Source organism: Phoxinus phoxinus, assembly GCF_949152265.1.
Source record: "Phoxinus phoxinus genome assembly, chromosome: 9".
NCBI lineage: Eukaryota > Metazoa > Chordata > Actinopteri > Cypriniformes > Leuciscidae > Phoxinus > Phoxinus phoxinus.
The window spans coordinates 5,150,857-5,169,147 of NC_136884.1; the positions used below are offsets into that span (position 1 = coordinate 5,150,857).

An 18,291-nucleotide genomic window follows, 5' to 3' on the forward strand; every position below is an offset into this window, starting at 1 on the left:
TCCTAGCAAAGTGGCGCATGTTTCTGCATCAGTTTGTTGTGTTACAGATGATGAGAAAGTAGTGTGTGAACCTCAGTCGTTTAGTGTATGATGCGCCATTTTTCTCTGTAACATTTACAAGTTTAGCAAATGTATGATGCCATTATGTTTTAAAATCAGTTCAGATTGTTAAAAGTTGTGAAGTGTATTCCAGCCTTTAATGTAACCATTTTACGTTTTGGAAGTTATGAGTATGTTACTTTAATTACTCCATATAAATAACATGTTGCTACTCTATTAATGTAATTTATGAACTTTGAGCAATAGAATTGAATCCCTTCTCTGCAACATAGTCACAGCATGTTTAGCTCTATGCGACAACAGATTGCTCCCATTATAATAAATTATTATATACGAAGCTGTTTCAAGCGGCACTGTGTCTATACATAGGCAAAGTAGTTGCATGTAAACTATGAGGAGTAAACACTGCATAAAATAGTATTCAGGAAAACAACCACAAGCCAGGTGTAGAGCTGCTACTCTGGAAGAGAGAGTTACACAAACATAAATCATATATTATTTTCCATAAAAAATGTGATTTTTAATCTAGACAGTAGGGCTATACGATTTGGGGGAGGGGGAATACATTATTTTTTTTAAATCTACTATTATTATTGTTGTTACTAAACCAACAAAAAAAAAACAGTGCTGTTTCACCCTTGAAACACGCTGTGCATCTATTTATTTAATTAACTCGCAACATTTTTTTATTTGATAACCACAATAAGCCATATCGCGATTTCAATTTCAATTTTGATCAATCGTATGTCCATACAAGACCTGATCTGCCAACTTAAAAAAAAAATCTGTTAAATTAATTTTAATAATCTGAACTGTGTGCTGCACTGTTGTTGGTTGCTTAAAACAAAAATGTGCCAAAATATTTAATAAATGACCACGGGATGGGATGGGATGTGTAAAATGTTGTGAATGACGGGTGTTCTCACTGAGCTTTCTGTGTGATGTAACGCGTTGATTGCCAGCACCCTAAAAGCAGCATTGTCTTCACTGACCTTAGCTTGCCCGCTCGATTCTTCTATCCCAGCTGCAAGCAGGCCGAACGTGTGGCAGTGTTAGTCCTTCCCTCTCCTCCAGTTCTCCACTGTCTACGCTTAATGGGGCTTACAGCAGCGGCGCTCTGCCAAGCAGCGCCCTCACGCAGGCCCATACATCAGCCCCCGATGAGGCTCATTAACCCTCCTCTCATGACTCAATACACTCCTCCTCTCTCCCTCACTCGTTCGTCTCCATCACGTCTTCACTTTTCTCCTGGCCAAAGTGTCAGACTCCAGGATCCCAGGAGTGTCGTCACATGTGACGAGATCATGGGAAGTTAAATCGGACCAGGGCGGCCCTCACCTAAACCCGCCCCTGTTTTCAATGCTCTATTAGGATGTGCTATTTTTAATATACTGCTTCTTGAGAAATGTGCTCACTTTTTATGAACTTGCATAGTATCTATTAATCTATAAAAAAAATTATTGCCGTTTGTGCCATTCTGTGCATTTTGAGTAAACATTGTGCAACATTTGCAGTCATTAGTAGCGCATATATCTGCTTTATATTGAACATGGGCATCCCTGATCTATCGGCATCGATATTGATATATGTTGACCACTATAATCATAAGCTTTTCATCTACTTTGGTCATATGATCTTCGTCTTTTTCTTGTCTCCTTTTGTGACCTCTCAGGTAGCCCTTTTCCTTCTTGCGTGGCATTTTGTGACACAAGTGTCTCTGTTTTGCATTACTATGCCTACTTAATTCCTGGCCCGGTCTGAAATCCAGGATTTGACCAGCCCCCTCGCTCACTCAGAGGCCCTGAGATGGAAAGACTTTCGCTGGCATGTCCGTCACCTCCCTTTTCAAACCCTGAAAGCACCTAGCGTAGCATTAGCATTAGCTTGTGAAGGGGCGGGACTTCTCTTCCCAGTGTGTTTGCCCTACAGTTGTGCAAACACCCGTCTGACGGATCGCCCCCCCCCTGCCCCCGGTGACCCACCGTGGCATGTTTTGATTCATTAATTATGAAATAGTTGCACGATCCAAACCTACACAAAAACACACATGAAAGGGAAACATATTTTATGATGTATGAATATTACTTCCAGTTATTGTTACAGATGTCTTTATCATTAACCTTGTTAAAGTTGGCGTTCATAGGCCAGGAGAGCCAAAGAAAATACTTTTGTGGGTTTTTGTGAAATATTCCACTTTCTATGGGCTTTGGTTCAGTGGCTCGTGTTCAAATCCGAAAAGCAATTTAAAAGCAGTACAGAGCCACGAAACACTGATTGTCCAGATAGGGCCAAACAGAGGCCACGGACGGGGACCCGGGACAGTCTGGGTTCAGTGGGCTCTCCATCAAAAACTGAAACAGAAGCTTGTACACATCTTAAGCAGTATTTTCTTGTTTTCCAGTCATACCTTTTTTTTTTTGAGATATGAAGACGTCATTTTAGAGAATATTGAATTACATACCTTTTTACATTCATTTTACACATACCTCAACCCTTGAATGTTTGTTTATTAATTATGGTTTCCGCTACCGGGAAATGTCTAGTATCCACTTAACACACATTACCATATTTAAATCCAATTGCACAAACGTCCACAGATTTCCCCCCAAAATCAGTCGAGAAAATGCAGAAAAAGTTTGCAGATTCCCTTGGCCAGCCAACGGGATAAGAAAAATAAACATAACAGTAACATTCTCGATTATCAAACAATGATTATCTTAGTATCCTATGCTAGTTTATTGTGTTATGCAATTTTGCTTCTCAAGTTCTTATTTTAAAGATCTTTAAATGTTTTTACTGGAAAACAGGACAAAAATAGTGATTATGGTAATTGATAATCCACGCACATGCCTCAGCTCCCTTTATTAATCTTTTCCTACTCTCTTTGTCTCACACAGTTTGAATAATTAGTCCTCTTGATGAGAGTATATTTTTGTCTTTTTAAATCATTTGAATGAAAATAAACAGTCTGCTGGCCACATTAGCATCTGTTTCCTGTGTGTGTGTGTGTGTGTGTGTGTGTGTGTGTGTGTGTGTGTGTGTGTGTGTGTGTGTGTGTGTGTGTGTGTGTGTGTGTGTGTGTGTGTGTGTGTGTGTGTGTGTGTGTGTGTGTGTGTGTGTGTGTGTGTGTGTGTGTGTGTGTGTGTGTGTGTGTGTGTGTGTGTGTGTGTGTGTGTGTGTGTGTGTGTGTGTGTGTGTGTGTGTGTGTGTGTGTGTGTGTGTGTGTGTGTGTGTGTGTTTTAGTTAGTTAAGAGGCACCTGCTTCTGCCATGGCATATTTCCTGGCGTGCTTGGCACTGCCAGCGCTAAGGAATCCCCCTTCCCTCCTCTCATTTCTCCACATCCCTTAGCCAAACCTCTACGGAAATCATTTGGAAAAAGGATTTGAGCATTAAAGATAACCACACCTGTGATTATCATTAGACAGAGGTGCTGTAAAATGTTAAATCCCTCTGTTTAGTTTAAGTTTCTTTTAATGAGCGGAAAATTAAACCTTTCGGGCAAATTCCAAGTGTTGAATTTTATATAACGATTTAAAAAGAAGTGCTTGGTGAGGTGATTTGTTTTCAGTGGTGTTTTAAGGGCTAGACGAGAGAGACAGAGAAGAACCCTCTCATGAGCTCACATGTCTGCTGTCTGCAGCATCATCCCCACAGCTTTCTCATTTCTCATTGTCAGTTTGATTCGTTAGACTCCCTTCTCTTTGGGCTGTTTAATAGTTCTCTGGACGCTTGTTACCTTTGAGTTTTCAACACTGGAGGAGAGTGGAACCAGTGTGCTGGATGGTACATCACTGTATGTCAATCTCACTGTAGTCTCACTTAGCCAGATTTTCAGACTGACTGCAGAAGGTCTGGACTCCTTCACAGATTTCATTGGCCAAGGACCGCCCTAGAGGATGTCTGAAAGACATGTAAAGCAGCCAATCACAGTTCGTTTGGTTCCGCGTCATGTTCAGGGGCGTGGAAATGTAACATCGATTTCCTTACGATAATAGACCAGCGTGCATCTAATAAATTATTCATTAAAGAACGTTGTGCAAGTTTACTGCAACAATGGCGCCGTGAACTTCACATACTTTTGAACATCCAGCGTTCAGTTGATCCTGATTAGCACTTATCGTCAATGACAGCTTTCTTATTCCATGAGGGGGTTCCATGACAGCTTTGTTTCCAGGCAGAACGTTAAAGAATGCAACACACACGTCTCCCGGAAATCCTGACGAATTCTACCAATCACATGACGACTTTGAAACTCCCGAATTGTTTCCCATTTTGTGTGCCTTATGCATCAGACGTTTAACACTGAGACTAGTCTTGTTGTATTATATTAAACATTAATAGTGGGTTACACTTTATTTTAAGGTGTCTGTGTTACAGTGTAATTAAACATAAAAGTACATGTGCTTACTATAGGGTTACGGTAAGGAATATAAGTTGTTTTAGGGTTAGTTGAATCTAATTATGCCTAATTTATAGTTATTAATACAGTAATTACTTGTAATGTGTAACAATGACACTGTAAAATGTAGTGTTACCTAATAGTGCTACTATTTTGTCAAGATGTAAAGGGTGTTAGGCTTAAAGGATTAGTTCACTTTCACAAACATTTTTGCTGATAATTTACTCACCCCGATGTCATCCAAGATATCCATGTCTTTCTTTCTTCAGTTGAAAAGAAATTAAGGTTTTTGAGGAAAACATTCCAGGATTTTTCTGCACAGAATGGACTTCAATTGCAACCAAATATTCCAATGTTCAAAGAAGGTTCAAATGTCCGTCTCAATGCAGCTTCAAAGTCTCTACACGATCCAAGTCGAGAAATAAGGTTCTTATCTAGCGAAACGATCGGTCATTTTCTAAAACAACAAAAAAAAAAAAAATATATATATATATACTTTTTAACCACAAATGCCCATCTTGTACCATCTCTGAGATGCGCTACGTATTACGTCATCACGTTGGAAAGGTCACGAAAAGAAAAAAAATGTCAGACGATTTTGAAGTTGGAGGAGAAAATTAGATAAATTTTTCGCCCTTCCCTACCTTTTTGAACCGGAGTACACAGACAAATAACTTAGACAGATGACGTGACACATGACCTTTCCAACGTGATTACGTAATGCCTGGCACACCAGCACAAGACGAACAATTGTGGTTAAAACGTATATAAATGGGTTTTTTTTTTTTAGAAAATGACTGATTGTTTCGCTAGAACAGACCATATTCCTCAGCTGGGATCGTGCAGAGCCCTTTGAAGCACTTCAAATATTCATTGAAACTGCATTGATTTGGCCTTCAACAATTTGGTTGCGGTTGAAGTCCAAGTGTGGAGAAAAAACCTGAAATGTTTTCCTCAAAAAAACTTAATTTCTTTTCCACTGAAGAAAGAAAGACATGAACATCTTGGATGGCATTGGGGTGAGTAAATTATCAATACATTTTCATTTTGAAGTGAACTAATCCTTTAATGCAAAGCGGTAAAATCACTGTAACACACGTGAAAGTGAAACCGCAGAATGAGGAATATTATGTATGATTCCAGTTGAATTGTAAGAATGAATGGTGCATCTTCTAAGAATTTTTTGTCACTGGAAAATCTACAACTTCACCTTGATGCTTTAGGTTTTTGCTTTAACTCCGTGCTTGGTCATTTTACAGCCAAAAAAAAACAAAAAACAGAATGATTTAGGATGATAGATTCTAAAAAGTAATATTAATAAACACTTTTTTTTTTAATCTTTGTGTTTCCCCAGCTGGAATCTGAGCTGGAGCAGTGTGAACGAGAGAGCGCAGAACTGCAGGAATACGCAAACTCCGTCCTGCAGCAGATCGCCGATCACTGCCCGGACATCCTGGAGCAGGTGGTCAACGCTCTGGAGGAGTCGTGCTGACCGGACCACAGTCCTGCCCCCTCCTCTCTTCACACTTCTCCTTCCCTTTCTTCTGTTGTTCACTTCGTTTTACAGGATGCCAGAACACAAACTCTCTCACCCTCACCCTCATGCACAATTCAAAGGACCGACACATACGGGAGAGACTGACAGCTCACAAGTCAAGTGCACGCTTGGATTGGCTTTGGGGGTGTGGGAATGGTGGGCTTTTCCTTCTGCCATCCCCTACCACCACATTCATCCTCTCTGCACCTTCAGAATCCTGTTTACACTCGCATAAACACGGGAAAGAAGGAACCGAAAGGAGGAAATGAGCAACAGAGAAGCTCAGTATTATAAGACATGTTCACTTATTTAGTCTGCCTCTGAAAAGCGTCCTGCAGGAGGTGGCTCTCTCTGTGAGGGGCAGGAAATAGTCTCCTTATCTTGATATACACTATTGCCACTGCTCTTAAAAGCTGCAGGATTTTGAAACCGTTTTGAAGAAATTTAGACCCCCCCTCCTCCTCGCCCATTCCCCCTTTTTTTGTAGATGCTGTGTTACTGACGTTAAATTATGGGTCATTCGCGCAGGGCAAAACTCCTGCACTTTCAAACCATCTGGTTTCACTCAGAACTTGGTTAATGCTCCGGTTGTGCCAGCAGACGGTCCGTGAGGACTTAAACATACTTTTACTATCGTAGTCAGTAGCGGGTTTAGATTACTGCAGCCCCCACCATCTGGGAATTCACTATTGACTTGGTTACTGGCCGATTTTCTCCCAAAGTCTCGTTCATAAAAGTTCTGAAACGGACAATATGGGAAATGTTATCCCGAATGCACCTGTCACCAGCTCGAGAAACCACAGCCCTGGTTTGTGTCTGTTAAAGGTGAGAGGAAGAAAAGTATTTGCCTTGGAAGTTGTAGGTTTATTGCTGCTAACATTTGTCTTTGCATGTGGCAGGTTTGGTTTGGTTATGTTTTTCTTTTTTTCCCGTGGCCGGCTCTGATGCCGAGGGCGGTAAAACAGTGGGTGTATTGCCGACGCAGATGTTGTGGACGTAGAAGTGCCTCATCAGAGAGCAGCTGCCACACATCACTGGAATAGGAAAATAGGCACCTATCACTCATTCCATACTCTGAAAACTATGTGGTCTCACACTGGGATGAAGACTGGCAGTAGTTTCTCAGTTTGCTCGCTCTTGAGTTCGAGACTACAGGGTTGTTGTTCTTCTTTTTTCTTTTTTTTTTTTCTTTTTTTTGATGGATAGGGTCAAATAAGAGTAGTTGTTTAGATAACTTCTTTATTCCACTCTCTCTTTTTTTTTAACAGATGCAACTTGTTTTTTTGCGGTTGCTTTGTGATCCCCCCATCAGAGATAACATCAAGCTTTGATCCCAAGCATCTTGCATGTACCATCATGCTCCTCTCTCTCTTTGCTTGGCTTCATATGATCCTCCTCAGACCCGGGCGCCTCTGTTAGCACAGCCGGCAGGTGTATCCTTTTTCACTTTATGGTTATATGGGTCTATATCCGGTGGCATTGGGTGTCCATCTCTGGACCGACCACAGGAGTGATAAGACGTAACCTCGTTCAACTCGCGATAACCGTGGTTGCCTCATCGCGCGGATCGGCCGTTGCTTTAAAGTCCAGAGTCAACTTCCCCTCCCGCTGCCCCTGCGGATGACACTGGGCGTAACGTGCCCTCTGCTCCTCTCTCTCTCTATCTCCTCATCCCTCCCTCATTCATGCCTGTGTGTAGTTTATGACTCTGACCTGCTGTGCTGTGTTAGTCATACTCCTCTCCGCACGATAAGCTCGACAGACAAGACAAACAGCACGAGATCACAGCGAATATAATCACCTCTCTCCCACACGCTCCCATATCACCACACCACCTCTCCTCATGCCCATTCCCACTCGCACACACACATGTGACGTTGGGCCAGACTTGATTGACCTCCGAGTCATTCTGTGAGTCACATAGAACTAGTACACAAATGTCCTCCAGAGATTCATGTTTGTTTGTCTCTTGATTTAGATTAAAAGAAGGGTAGTTGGGTGAATCTCATGAAAACACATTTAGGTCATATGTTACCCCAAAATCATTATTTTCATGACAACAACATTTCCCTTAAAATTCTCGAGGCATTTGCATTGTTTTTATTATTATTGTTACTGTTATTAATATTGTAATTCTCAATGGTGTTGCTTATAAGATTCTGATTACAAAAAGTACAGCATAACAGTTTAAAAAAATCCTTTGCAAATCGTAAATATCAATTAAATGAATATTCAATATTTTATTTTATTTATCATAAATTAAAATCAGTAAAACAAATACAAAATTGGTCTAGGCATTTTACAATTTAAATATATTTTTTCACATTAGTTATGAGAATTTGTGAAAATATTCTTGAAACTACTTGTTTTCATAAACAATATATAACTTTTGATTTCTATGTCCCTGACTGGTTTCGTGAGATTCACTCAAATGCTACATTTATGGGTATATGGGGACACTTTAACATCATATTCCCGCTTATGTGGGCAATGCCAAGAAAACGCCCGTTCGCGTGCCGTTCTCACCCTTGGCACCGTAGATCTTATTGCAGTCATATACAATGCATCTCTGTAAAGTATTTTATGGTTTTATGCTCTTAATTACCACTGATGGACTTCCTTATGAGGACATGAATGTGACGCGCAGCTCTGTTGGGCTTTTAAAATGAAACGGCTGATGGATGAGGCTCATCCTGTTCTTCATCTCCGTCGCTTTCTTTCCGCCTGCTATCTCATTCACACACAAACACAGTTCTGGCCGTCACCCGTGGGTCTCTGAAACATGGGGCTCAGTTATCTGCAGCGTGGCTGAATCTCCCGCTTAGACTAAACACAGACCCTTGGCGCACACACTCACTATCACAGAGACGCTCTGGCGATTTATGTCCTTCAGTACAGGAGCTGGCCTCTTACCGCCGCTCGGCTTAGAGCACTCCGGAGAATTCACTAAGAAAACAAAGAGAAGGAACGCTGTGATAACCGGGATCAGATCAGAGAAAGAATGACCCGGCGCTTCTGCAGAGGGTGTTATTGTGTGTTGAGTGAGTGTGTCTCTGGAGCTCTGCTATTTGTGTGATTGCTGGTTATAGGCAGACCTAATCACACAGAAGAGCATGGAAATTCCCTGCAGGCTTCGGATCGCTCCGTATGTTCGGAGGCTTCCCGGTCTCAGTGATTCCTCTGTGTGTTTTTTGGAGAATTGCAGAGATCTACACCGGCGTTCTCCGCTCTAGCTAATCACCAAAGCTACACAACTATTCTGGGGCCCTTTATATGAAGCCTGTATACATCACAGTATTCACGATACCTTATAACACTGCGTGATTATAACAGTTTTAGTTTTCAGTTTTAGTGTTTACACCTTTAAAGACTGTAATGCATTATTAAACATTTTTAATACACTTTATTTGAAGGTGTAACCATTAGATAAGTATTATAGTGCATTAAAACTAGTCGTAATTATTCAAAAGTACATTAAGTTTTATAATGCATTATATAAGCTGAATTGTTAGAAAATGGCCCAATTCAGTTCGTATAATGCATTATAGCACTATATACCTGAATTCACTCTGTATAATCACCCTATATAACCCTATACAGGCTTCATAGAAGGGTAGTATATTTATTTTGTGACCGTGATGCATAACTGCGTTCGTTTCACACCAAAACTTTCGCACGCCACTCCTGTTAATATATAGTGGAGCGGCTCATAGGATGTGGTCAGCTGACTTTCCATAGCGTTTGGCTTTTTACATCTACCTGGCTTGAAACTGTGTTCAGCCACGAGTGTGAATGAGCATGAGGTTCTGCTTCATGTTCTAGTATGAGCATTTTTCATCCTCATTAAGCTCAGCGAGGCATGTCTGTGAGGGTGAGAGAGAACGAGCAAGCATGGGACGGCCCGACTTCGAATGCGTATATTTTCCAGTCTCACATTTTGCTGTCTAGATTTTTATTCAACCCTATTTTGTCCTATAACATAGACATTTATCACAATGTCTACTTTTTAAAGTCTCTCTATGTCCCATAATTCTTAGCGTTAATCAGTAGTGCTGCCATCCTGGCCTCCTGAGTTTTGTCGTACAGATGCTATAATCTTATTTTATTTGTTACTGAAGACAAATACCTCGGCACAACTGTGAGAACACTGCTAGAGACGTCCTGTACACGCATACGGAAATCTATATTTATATATGTTAATGGCTGAACAATTTGCACAAGCGTCTGGGGAAGAGAATATATCCGTCTGAACAAAATGGCCGTCTGCCTTTTAAAAAGAAAAAAAAGATAAAGAATGATCTAGAAACGCTAACATTTGTCTTGAAATGAAAATGAAAGAAGAAGCCTTTCTACGTGTCAAATCAAAGCTGTTAACAAAGATTTTCAAAACTGTTACCATGTGGTTGATGATGTACTGTTGTTATCTTCTCCGCATCTCGCTGGGTTTGGATTCCAGCTCACCTTTCAGCTGTTATTCTTTTCCCTTTGGGATTGTTTGTTTTTGTTTTGCAGTCCTTGATAGTGTGCGTGATTGCAATGTTGAAAACCGCAGCGTGTTTTATATTACAAAATATGTATGTCTGTTCTCGAGGGCTGGAGAAACATCTGTGACCGTGTTTCGAGGGGACTGAGAGATGCCAAGACCTTTTGCTTGAGAACTGTGATCCTAATAGCACTCTGGGTTGCTGGAAAGTCAGTGTTATTTTAGGTTTAGCATCGTTTATGCGTTTTCAGGAGATAATAAGCATGTTGCGTTGACCTTTTTGGTCAGATGATCAGCATCACTCGTCACGAAGCCTCATTCGTCGTTCGTAGTCATTTATTGCACGCGTAAACACACTCAGAATTTTTATGGCCTCCTAAGTAGATTGCTTATTAAATTGTTTACTTATTAACTCATCTTGAATTGTCATTATTTACCCAAACGGTCCATCAACACGTCCACATTTTTCATGCATTACTTCCCTCCACTTAGTTTGATGGACTGAGACTGTTTAAAGCATGAAACCACATAAAACATCCACTGAAGGATTTGGCAAGTTTATGTCTGACTTTCCGTTCTCCATCTGAGCGAATTCGGTGCCAAACGAAGCTAGTCAGCTCTAGAAAGTGCCACAAATAATAACTTGCCTGTCGTTCATCAGCAACCAAAGCCAGGTCACGTGACCTTTTACTGTTTATATCATGTTTGCTTTCTATTTAAACCTTTAAACCTTAATTGACACAATAAGAGGTCAAACCCAAACCAACTCCAGCTAGATGAGACACCAGAACAGACGCCTTTATTAAGTGTATAATAGAGTTGAATGAAGCAGCATTATTCACAAGGACCTAATCTTCATTTCAACTCAATGTGGTAACAGTGTGTTACGAAAGTTCTGTGTGCCTATATGCGAGAATATGTAAAGCTTGAAGTTGGCGCTTCATGCGGTATCTTCTTTTTTTCCTCTGGATTTTGCGCTAAGAGAGTGTCAGACCTCAATATCACCCCATTCACTTCATGTTCTCTTGGCTCCAGCAACCCTGCCTTCTGTCACAGTAAAGGTCTGTCTTTTCTAATGATTCATGCTCTTTTTCTACGCAGTACACTGAAACACTGTCAAGGAGGATTCTCGCCCTTTCCCCTTTAATTTAATGAAGAAAAATAAATGGAAACATGTCAACTTTAACCCAAAGCTGGTCATCTTTCATGTCTTTGTGGTTTTTTTTTTCACATTCACAAAAAATATTGCCTTATGTCTGTGTGGAAAGATGAAAAGATTTCTGTAAAAAGAAAATGAAAAATAGCAAAAAGGCGTATTGTATTCAGCTTTTGCCTTTGTATGTATATAAACTCTCTCATTCAGTCCTTTATTGTGTTTTGGTCTTTTCTGTCAATTACGATGCACTGTTATTCATTCATATTCTACAGTGTCCGTTCCAAACTTAGTAAGCTGCACACCTAGACTGTTATATAGGTGCTCCAATGGAGGCCACGCTTGATTCAAAAGGTAAAATATGCTGACTTCATATTCTACTGTAGAGTCACATGTATCTTAAAGATGTTCCCAGAATGCTTGTTGATTATGAAATCCATTCAATACCAGCTATATCCATACAAATATTTCACTCTAATTGAAAATTGACCATGTTAGCCATGTGTTTTATGCTTATAAATAGCTAAATCTTTTTGGAATCAGTTGAGTCATGTTTGGTGGCACTTCCAAATGAGTCATATTATGACGTTCCATTTTAGTTAGGATGTTCAAAGAGTGGCTGCCTATGCAGACAGTAAACAGCAGGATCGCTCACTAGCTTGTGGATCAGAGCTAATGTGTTCTATAATTACTGTGAGTCAACACAAGAGTCATATCTGTGTAACCTGTGCTGTCGCGGCGGCATCCCCAGTGTTCAGCGGGAGCCTCCCGTCTTCTGTGCGTCTCCAGACAGAAAGAAACTTGTTTGATACCGATGCCTCAACCCACAAAAAAGGAACACAGATGTCCCGTTGAGATGTCTTGGTTTCCTCCTCCAGCTTTTTGTACAGACCCCCCAAGGACTGGATTTATTGCCGATTACACATCAGCACTTAGGCCACCCAGCAGAGTTCCTGTTCGAGTTTACACTCCTCATTTTACGATATACAACTTGCATGCAGTGTACATCAAGTAGCGACTAGAGCATGCAGAGTGGGAAAGATCCCATCGCTTTAGGGAAAATCACTGGCTAAACAACAGGCAATGAGAAGAATATGACCACTATTTAAACCACCATTTAAATGTGCCAAATTCAAGGGAATTTCCCCCTGGGAAGGCCTTACTTATGTACGGAGTCTGGTCCAGAAATCACAGGAGCTGCGTCCGGATTCATACTTTCAGAGCATGTGCTGTTCCATGAAGAATTGACTTCTCAACCATTAATGAAGTACAAGGTATGCAGGTGTGTAGAATAAACACATTTCCAGACAGGCCATCCATACTGCAACTGCATAGTAGAGACGTATGCACACCGACCACGGTTGTGCCATTCAGAGTTGAATTAAGTGTGCCTTTTAAATTCCAATTCGCCTTTAGGATATTGGTCAAATCTTTATATTGACCCTCATGAATTAAAAGCAAGCCCATTCTACACTGTGCGTGCCCCTGATCGTGATGCAGAGAGAGTTGGTGCGCCTCAGGAATGAGGGAGTCTGGAATCATCTCGCTGCTTCTCCTGGATAAGCACACCAGCCAATGATTGGCAACCATCTCTATCCCATAAAGCCCTATATCCAAACAAGAGTGGCCTGTAGAGCTCTCTTTCTGTTTAAAGTGCATGTATATATAGAAATACTTCTGCATATGTTTTTACAGAGAGGCGCAGAGGATAAGAGGTCCGTGTGTGGGTGTGGAAATGATGTGGTTTCAGCCGTAGTGGCCAAAGGCACACTGATTGCAGAAAGCAAGCGGAGAGAGTGAAAAAAGAACAGCAAGCGCCTAAAATAAACGCTGTCTATAGGATAGAGAAACATGGAAAAAAGCGTATTTTTTCACATCACTTTGACTTCATGAAGGTCATAAAGAAAACAAGACCCGTCACTTACATGAATGCGGTGCATTGTCTGGGTTTTGTGGTGAGTTGCACTCGACAATTTAACCGTATTACTTGGAAATGGCATTATCATAAGCAAAGTTTGCTTTAGCGCATATAGATCCGCGCTAACTACGTGACGGCGCATAGGGGAAGGTTATGAGAGAGATATGTGAGAACTAGAGTGTTTTTTTACCCGTGCAAAACTCACTGACACGATGCACAATGGTGGTATTAATTTCTCTATGACAGTCTGGACCCTGGTTATGAATCATCTCCCTCCCTTAAAACAATTATGCTTTTTTTTCAATCTTAAGTATCAGCACACTTCTCTTCTTCAAACGCTCGATTTGAGGTGTCATTCATGTCGGTGCTGGATGAGTTGCGGCCTAAAGTTTCATACTTAAGGTTGGCAGTTTGTTGAAATCCCTACCCTTTATAGTTACAGTGATACTTGCCTTAGCAAGCAGGACTAATGATGGATTGAACAGAGTTTCTGCTGACTAGTCTTTTTTGGGAAAACATATTAAAAAACAAAGATAAACAGACAGACCTGCGCTGGGATTTCACCTGGACTGTAAATCAGAAGTGATCTTGCTGAAATTAACAGGCTTGTTGAGAGTTAAACAACTAATTACAAGGCCATTATTAAGTGCACACGCACGCACACATGTACAAAGAACCAGACATGTAAGAGCCATTACAAGCTCCGACAGGTTTCTAGAGGATGATCTTACCTGGAGCTTCAAAAACAGCCGTGGATGAAACGGCAGCTCGAAAGAATGTCGGTCTGTCCCGATCCAACTGCCGAGGAACAGAACAATGTGAAGACGCACTCTGGGAAACTGCTGAAATGGCTTTATTTCAGTGAAGACGACAAGCTCGCACTCATTTTATATATAGGTAATGAATGGAGCAATTCCGAGAAGGGTTTTGGAGCCGAGTCAGAGCCTGAGGACGGGAGCTGGGTTTGATTATGCGCGGGACTAGTGGGTCCTGGGATGTTTGTCAGGTAAAAGCTGCATCACGTTTTTAGCTCGTCTCTATCGTGGCCGTTTCGACATGCTTACACTTTGCATACATTTGATCTGCCACGGCAGACGAGAGGGAGAGGGTTCAAAGGCCTCGTATTCCCATGACAATCGCCGTGTCAGTCAGCTCGCCGTTTCCACCGAGAGACCGGTTCGAAGTGAAACTTTAGAAGGTCCCTTATAATACCTTCATCCCTCAATGTTGTTACAACAATTGGGATGGGAAAAGGGCTCAGCAGATTGAGATGTTATCGATACTTTAGTCCGAATCTTTCACACTCATTGCCAGCAGAAAGCTCCAGATGTCAGAGGTGGGCACGCAGCGGTAGATCAGGTCCATATGTGCGCCGTGACTCAGGAGTGTGTGTTCTGGAGGAATGGAGTTGGGTCTGACCCGCCGGCCTCTCCACGCTCGTTAAAGCAATGCCTTCACATGTGGAAACCCGAGACGCCTCTCCTGCGTGTTTGTCCTCCATTGTCATCTACCGTTGGTTCAGTCGCTCCATATGGAGCTCAGAGCCAAAAGTATGATTGTTGTATTTATGCGTTTATGCAATCTGTGTGCAGCATGAAAATGATCAGATTCGTATTACAGCGCACTGTTAGTCAAAACCGTGTTGTTAAACGATATAAACGTTGCGTGTTATTGTGTCATGCTTATATGTGCGTATTATTCTAAACCATTCTCCTAAAATGAGATATTTAACCTAAAACTTTTTTTTTTTTTTTTATTATTATTTTTTGACATCAAGATTTAAATATATATAAATAAAATATATATATAAATATATTAATATATTTACTATTAGTGCTGTCAAATCGATGAATCACGATTAATCGCAACTAACATAAAAGTTTGTTTATTTAGTGTGTGTGTGTGTGTGTGTGTGTGTGTGTGTGCGTAGATGTGCTTTATATATATATATATATATATATATATATATATATATATATATATATATATATACCGATATAGATATATAGGCCTACCTATATAGATATATATATATGTGTATAGTATTCTGTGTGTATATGTGTGCATACTGTATATGTATACTGTGTGTATACATACACACACACACACACACACACACAAATATATAAACAAACTTTAATGTTAGATGCAATTCGTGATTAATTGATTTGACAGCACTAATTTATGTATATATGTAAATATATGAATGAAATGTGGTTTAACTAAAACTAAAAGTGCGACGTTTTCTGCCCAGTTATAGTATATGTGCGTTTTATAGAAATTAAACATTGTACATAAGTATTTCAAAACTCTTGAAAAGTTGTAAATAGGTTTCCCAAAGTATACCCAGGCCTGCCACAATAAAGATCATCTCTCTTATAAAAACTAATTACTACAACTTTATTGTCTGACTAATAGGAGCAGTGGTTGGGACGCTGTTCAAGTGTTGTCGAATGGCAGGGCGCTGTTGGAGGACTGCGGTTTCTCTCCCTCCCCTGTGTCGAGGCTGGAGAGATGGGGAGGGCAGGCCCATGAGGAGGCAAAGCGCAAACTAGTCAAAACTCACTCTTTCACCCCCCTGCCTGCGGACTGGAGCAGTCGCTGGAGTTTCTTCGTCGTCTGCTTTAGGTTTGGGGTTAAGAGCCCGAACAGCATCTGGAACGAAAAGAGGGGGAAAGTTTGAAAAGGTTTCCGTATTCCCTGCGCAAAAGGAGGATTTAATGCAGAACTGAAGTTTTAAGCGCAGAAGTTGTGAATGCATGAGCTCTGTGAGGTGGACTGAATGACTCCAGACTGCTTTTGTCTGCTAATTTCTTTAATAAGAAGGAAAAGGCTTTAGACGCTCCTGTTGCGCACCGCACGCGCAGCGCGTTTGTTTGCGCTCTTGTCAAACTATCGAATGTTTAATTGACACCTGTTGCGTGACGTCGTAATGCACTGTAGCCCGGTGAGTGTATCAAAAGTTTGAAAAAAATTCAATCGAGTCATTTTCGCGGAACTTTTTGTTGTTGTTGTTGCAATGGACAGCGCCGTGTTTTGGAGTAGCTGTTTTTCATCTTGTAAGTGAATGAAAGAGAGAAAAACACTGGAAACTCGAGTGCCAATGTTGAAGTGATCGGAGGTGGAATTGTTTCATGCTTTCAAAAGTAACTACATTGTAAGCGCTTCAAAAGAACATAACGGAGAGCAGAAGACCAAGTTCAGCTGTCAAGACTTCAACTCTGGAACTTTGGAGGAACTTTTAGAGACCAACACTGAACGGATAGATCGAGATCTGCAAACAAGTAAGCTCTATTACTTTTAAACCTAAAAGATGTAGCATACATTGTTTGGAAAGGATGTTGGTTGGAGCTTTTGGTTGTTTCAAAAATGCGAAAATGCCTTGAGAAGGGTATCAGCGAAACGTACAGGCTTCATAAACCCGATTCATCTCAAGGTTCCTGCAAAAGTATGTTTTTGCTTAAGGCATGAGAGAGAGAGAGAGAGAGAGAGAGAGAGAGAGAGAGAGAGAGAGAGAGAGAGAGAGAGAGAGAGAGAGAGAGAGAGCTGCAGCACCATCGCTTTGAGCAATTACACAAATTAGTTACAGGAGGAAAATCAATGTCACCTTCCTGAGGTCACACTGCTAGTTGTAGGACTCTTTGTGTAAATGTAACAGGTTTACTGAGGTAAAAAAATAGTATAACTTCTAGTCACGTTTAACATTTGATTTGCGTTCATGCTGAACGATATTAAATGACAAAACGAGTAGCCTATTGTCTGAATCAGTGGGATCTATTGTTTTAACACCCACAGCAGCTTTCATCTACATTTTTAAAAAATAGTTTACACCTCAGACAGGGTGTGTTTTAACACTTTGCACATAATGGGACCGTGTGTATATACAGGCCTGCGTTTGACACAGCCGTGCAATTCACTAACACTCACAGTTATGTTTTATGTATTTGTTATCCCTTTTTAATTGCAGTTTTGCCTGCAAAATAAATGTTTCCTCTTTGTTGACCATTTGGATAATTTATAGATAATTTAGTATTATTTTGAGCAAGTAAATTACCACGACACACTCACGCGCAATGTGCATGTTTTCTATTAGCGTTACAACCAAGCTTGCATCCTTGCGCACTCTTTGTAGCCTACTTGGCATTAGGCTAATTTACGTAAATTGTAGATTTATGAAGTAGGCCTACGTAAATATATAACGACAAATGTGGAAATAGCAGCTAGCTATATAAAGTTGAAGACACACAGATAATAACAAATCTAAAAAATAAAAAAAAATAAAGTTTTCATCACTCCCCGTTCTCCCCTAACGAGTCTTATTTAGGCTAGCAATCGTTTTCATATATCCTGTTAATTTTATAATGGCCCAGTGTTTAAAACGACTCACTTTTTTACAGTTAAATACTAAATTTAAATTTAATCGGGATACTAAAATAATCGGAGTCACTTACCGGTCTTTAAAGTCTCAGTTTGGGGCACATCTTTCGAATTGAGGTCAAATGTTTGAAATGATGATCTGGGTCGTGCCGGGACTTCCTTGCGAAAATAGGCTACTTCATCATGTAATGTGTTGAAGCTGAAAAATGATTGACAGTTGCTGACTTTTGGTGCAGCTTTTAAATAAGCCATCTGTAGTTTGTCAGTTTAAAAAAATGCTCGTGCATTTGAAAAGCGCAGGTAGCCTAAAATTATGGGGGTTGATTCTTTGAAGCCAGGGTTTTTTTTAAGTGTCTATTCTT

The 18,291-nt window shown here is 40.6% G+C and overlaps 2 protein-coding genes across 5 annotated transcripts in view; both read left to right on the top strand.

Annotated features, from left to right (window-relative positions):
- Positions 1-7,679, top strand: part of erc1b (ELKS/RAB6-interacting/CAST family member 1b) — a 184,026-nt gene extending 176,347 nt beyond the window's left edge. For all 4 annotated transcript variants that reach the window (XM_079624519.1, XM_079624520.1, XM_079624521.1 and 1 more), the window contains one exon: positions 5,816-7,679. In XM_079624519.1, coding sequence (XP_079480645.1) covers positions 5,816-5,953 — 138 coding nt within the window. In that variant the 3' untranslated portion in view covers positions 5,954-7,679. The remainder of the gene's footprint in view (positions 1-5,815) is intronic.
- A 6,626-nt stretch (positions 7,680-14,305) lies between these two features.
- The window catches only part of wnt5b (wingless-type MMTV integration site family, member 5b), a 75,803-nt gene continuing 71,817 nt past the window's right edge, over positions 14,306-18,291 (top strand). The window contains exons 1-2 of the mRNA XM_079624047.1: positions 14,306-14,558; positions 15,971-16,836. The gene's annotated coding sequence lies outside the window, so the exon portion shown is untranslated. The remainder of the gene's footprint in view (positions 14,559-15,970; positions 16,837-18,291) is intronic.